At 41.3% G+C, this 4,789-nt stretch overlaps 1 protein-coding gene across 4 annotated transcripts in view; it reads right to left on the bottom strand.

Annotated features, from left to right (window-relative positions):
* LOC109965770 (kynurenine--oxoglutarate transaminase 3) overlaps positions 1-4,789 on the bottom strand; it is a 7,933-nt gene that overhangs the window by 1,569 nt on the left and 1,575 nt on the right. For 3 of the 4 annotated variants that reach the window (XM_020610083.1, XM_020610084.1, XM_020610082.1), the window contains exons 2-11: positions 4,250-4,340; positions 3,526-3,587; positions 2,757-2,901; positions 2,413-2,562; positions 2,199-2,285; positions 1,944-2,066; positions 1,388-1,508; positions 824-900; positions 647-736; positions 386-572 (exon numbers count right to left, since the gene is read on the bottom strand). In XM_020610083.1, the coding sequence (XP_020465739.1) occupies positions 386-572; positions 647-736; positions 824-900; positions 1,388-1,508; positions 1,944-2,066; positions 2,199-2,285; positions 2,413-2,562; positions 2,757-2,901; positions 3,526-3,587; positions 4,250-4,339 (1,132 nt within the window). In that variant the 5' untranslated portion in view covers position 4,340. Of the gene's footprint in view, positions 1-385; positions 573-646; positions 737-823; positions 901-1,387; positions 1,509-1,943; positions 2,067-2,198; positions 2,286-2,412; positions 2,563-2,756; positions 2,902-3,525; positions 3,588-4,249; positions 4,341-4,789 lie in introns of those variants that run through there. The other variant, XM_020610085.1, reaches the window with a different exon arrangement.

Here is a 4,789-nt window from a genome sequence, read left to right as displayed (position 1 = left end):
ATTCCTGCCAACATTAGTACATACCTATGGAATATGCCACGATAAATAACTATTGGATGGTGTATTGTACTTCAAAGATTTAAATGAGAGAAGAGATGTGAGGGAGTCTGAGAGCAGTAAATGTGAGGCTTTACAGATGAATATCATGAGATGATTAGTCCTTCTTGTCAGCTAGGAAGTCCATCCAACTTTGTGATACAGAGAGCAGTGATGAGTAAAAACATATTATTAATAATGAAGTGCAATACTAAGAAAGTTCAGCAGCATGACGATACAGAACCTCTCTATAAAGTGCAGGCATGAAAGATGTAATTGTGCACAGCATTTGCAGGCCACATCAGTGTACACTTGTTAGTGATGTCTGTTTAAATGCACAGTGACTCACTGAGAGATGTGACGTCCGCCAGCATGAAGTAGCCTCCCTCTGGGATGATAGGAGTCATACCAGCCTCCTGCAGCATGGCAGCCAGGCGGTCCCTCTTGTTCTCAAGTTCCTCTGCCAGTGAGGAGAAGTAGCAGTCAGGCTGACCCATCAGCTTAAGGTTCCAGAGCAAAGCTTGTGCCACAGCCTCCTGAAGAGAAACAAACACGCTTCAGAATAGCAGCAAAATCCTAAATGCTAATGGAATTCAAGGAGCAGACTTGCCTGTAAAGGTGTTGGGCATGTGTACAGCATATTCGTCAGGACAGTCTGAAGATGCTTTATCAAGTGCCCAGGTCCTATAGACCAACCAAGCTAGAAGACACAAATTTCAGTCACATGATGCACAAGAACTGATGGCTGAATATTCAAAACTGAATCCTAAATCCACTGATTCCTCACCTTCCATCCAGTAACACTAAACATTTTCCCTGCACTGCCAATAGTGATCGTTCTATCCCACATTCCAGGCAGAGTGGCTGTAGAGAAATATTATTCAAAGGTTAGAGTAATACTTCTCTTTTAAATCCAGTAACATGTTTTAAGTTGCCAGTAATAAGAACCAAATGTCATGTCAAGAAATGGAAAATGGGATCAGAGTACTTGCTCACATAGCTAAGATTAATGTACGTGTTAAGTTCTTAAATGATGGTACAAATACATGTCTTAATGTCTGGTTAGTAACTGAGAAAGCTGGTTTGCTTCCTGGCTTTTAACAAGCCAGCTACTTAGTGTAATAATGCAATTGCCAAGGGCTAGCATGTGGCCATCCCACAGCTCCCTGACTAGCTCCATCACCATATTTTGAGCAGAAACACAAATGCACTTCGCTGTGCCACCTTCTGGCAAGACTGGAACCTAAATCAAAGTGCCTCTGCATGTTTTAGTGTGCAATCCCTGTAAATTTTTATAAGGAATGGAGGCCAGTACTGTATAAGAGAAGAAAGACTTAAATACAAACCACACCAATTTTGATATGCTGTTGTCCCCTGTAGACAAGCCACTCATAAACCTCATCACTGATGCACAGAGTGTCATGTTTAATACAAAGGTCAGCAACCATCTGCAGCTCAGCACTAGTGAAAACCTGCAGGAAGAGGACAGGATCCACTCAAAGCACTTGTTTTTTTCTGTCAAGTCAAGTTAGCAAGTGTCGAACACAATGGGCAAATCTCTGTTCTCTTCATTGCATCCACATTCCCCTCACTTGCATCTTTTCCTCGTGTCTTAGTCCCAACCATGTAAGAAAGAAAATGTGAGGAGAGAGGAATTGAGGAAACCCATTTAAACTGATATAAGACGTCCTTTGCTCCGACCCTTCATCTCAAACTTCCAATCACCAACAGATTTTCGATAAAAAAGACTTCTGTGACAGACCTTCTCGTGTATCCTCGCTCACGGCTCCTCCAGCAGCCTTTTCACTCCTCCGAGTAGGAATAAGAGCTTTGGAACACTAAGGAACAATCGAATAAAGGAAAGGAGATTTACTCATTGTATGATGACTGATGTTTATTTACTGTACCTTTCCAATAGGATTGTGGGGGGTGTTGATGATGATGGCTTTTGTCTTCGAGTTGAATTTACTGGAAAGCTCATCTGGGTCAAGAACCCAGTCAGCGCTGCTGCCTGCCTTCTTTCCAGACTTCTAAAGATGTTGCAGAGGATATTTTGTGTCTTTACCCTTAAACTGTATTACCTTTGTCAGGTGAGAGTAGTAAGTAAAGCAAATGCTGTAATTATAGATCATGTAGGTCCAACAGCTTTAGATCAAACTTACAGGGTGTAGTGGTACCAACACAGGTTTGGCCCCTGCCATTCGCACAATAGGTACATAGCAATCATAAAAAGGCTCTATTATGATGACCTAGAGGAAGAAGCATCACACATCAAATATACTGTACATATTAGGAGCATGCCTATGAAAGTATTTGTGAAACTTTAAGAAGACAAACATTTTTGTATGGCCCAATGAGAGAGAGGAATGTCCTCACCTCATCACCCTCTTCCACCAGTCCTTGCATGGTGCAGAATAAGGAACCATGAGCTCCTACTGTGACCAGAATCTCTTTGAAGGGGTCAATCTGACGTCCATAGATTTTCCCGTAAACCTGAGAGAGGGCCTTCACCAGAGAGGGGTGACCCTTTTAAATCAACACAAGACACAAGTTGGACATAAAACAGTGCGTATATCTCTGTGCTTACTTCCTGAAGGCACCATACATGTTCTTTACATGTCACACTATGAAAGGTGGGACTAATATAGTCTTGTCTCAGTATCAGTTTTATAACAAAGAATCAAAATGAATGAGGTTTTTGTACAGTTAATCGGTCTTACAAAGCTTCTAGTGTACTGGTTAATCCTGTCCACTGATGCAGCCTTTGCTAGGGCCTCCTTGACATAAGAAGGTGGAGAGATGTCTGGCATTCCCTGGCCAAGGTTAACAATGGATGGATCTGCTGCCACTGAGGTAAATGCCACCCTGACCAAAAAAACAAAACAAAGGATAGAACAGAGGTCACAAAATATTTCTGACTAAGGGGCAAAAAGTAAAGATGAAGGAAAAGACTAACTACAACACCTCCTCTCTATGAGCTCTTACCCAAACCCTAGTAGCTAACATCTGTTTCTTCTCTTACAAGTGCAGTCAACCGTGTGTGCCTTTCTCCTTGTCAATACAATATAATGAAATGGGTCTGCTGTAATCTATAAAATGGTTATAAGGCAGCCTGTGAGAGACTGGTGACCAGTCCAGGGTGTACCCCACCTCTCACCCAATGTCAGCTAGAATAGGCTCCAGCCCTCCACGACCCTATTCAGGAATAAGCAGTATAGATATTGGATGGATGGTTATAAGGCTCCCCACCTTCCTTTAAATTGTGTAGAAGACAAGAATCTACAGTAATCATAACCGAATTCATAGCATTAAGAATAAAGGGCTACTGTACAGGGTGTTGGACTTTGCAGGCTCACTTTGACTTTGTCTGACCTTAAAAATCTGTTTAACTTCATGCACAGAGATGATGGCGGAGCCTGATCAGAGGTTTGTGTTCCAAACTCATCTCCTACTGTGACAAACACAAGAAGGTTTGGTTCTTCCACTTACCAGACATTCTTGTCCAGCCCCTCAATTCTTCTGGAGTTAGTGTGCCGTGAGGTCATTTTATGCTAAAACAGAAAACCAAATTATATCATTCTCTTGTAATACATTACACCTAACTGAACGCCTTATTAATGCTCTGCTGCTTTATGATTAGCACTTTCTGCAAGACTAAAAATTTGCAACTGCCAAGAGGCCAACAGGAGAGAACTCTAGGATGCTAGTGTGACTACAGTCTGGTAGAACTGAAACAAATCATCAACCACTCATGGCGGATAGTGTACAAAACATTAACGATCCATGACTTTACTCAGTGGTTTTATAACAAGGGTGGCTAACACTGCACCGCTATATTAACACACAGAGCTTACTAGGACACTAGTGTGACTACAGTCTGGTAGAACTGAAACAAATCATCAACCACTCATGGCGGATAGTGTACAAAACATTAACGATCCATGACTTTACTCAGTGGTTTTATAACAAGGGCGGCTGTGTCACTGTAGGAGGTGAGGGCACTATCCAACAATTCTTCAACAAAACTACCCTAACACTGCACCGGTATATTAACACACTGAGCTTTTAAAGTCAGAGCAGTTAAACTCATCAGCATGTCACCTGTCCACCAGAGCACCTTGAACCTTCTGAACAGGATCTAATTTCTGGCAGGTCCTGCCAACTAGTTTAAAAGCACAAGAGCTAAATTCAAAGATTTCTGAAGTGGACTTACCTGTGAAGTATAAAACCTTCTTTTGCAGTTTATGCTGACTGAATGACACGTGAACCTGGAGCAGGTCAGGACTTGCCGTGCTATATTCATGCTGCACAAAAAAAAAGATGAAAGATGAAAACTACAGTGAAAATCGTTTTTTATTATGCACTCCCAATGTAGCTGGTAGTTTTTTACATATGTCTTTGCTTCTGTCACATTTGCACATTAACTGCAGGTGTTTTAAGGTTCAAGTAAATGGCATTTCCTACTGGATCACACAGAATTCTACCAAAGTCCCCACAGATCTGAATCTGGTGACAAAATCTTATCATGACATTACTTCACTATTCAACATGCATTTTTTTTAAAAAGCAGTCAGTCTAACCCAGTGGTTCTCACACTTTTTTTGTCATTCCCCACTTAAGAGGGGCACTTTGACAAGCCCCACTTGTCAAAAAATAACGAAATCAGCCAAATTTAAATTTCAAATTTATTGAAATATCAAATAACACAAAGTTCAAAACAGATAAAAGATTTTACCAAGCGATTTTCCTGCTG

This window comes from Monopterus albus, unplaced genomic scaffold (genome assembly GCF_001952655.1).
Source record: "Monopterus albus unplaced genomic scaffold, M_albus_1.0 scaffold103.1, whole genome shotgun sequence".
NCBI lineage: Eukaryota > Metazoa > Chordata > Actinopteri > Synbranchiformes > Synbranchidae > Monopterus > Monopterus albus.
This window is presented reverse-complemented; position numbering and strand designations above follow the sequence as displayed.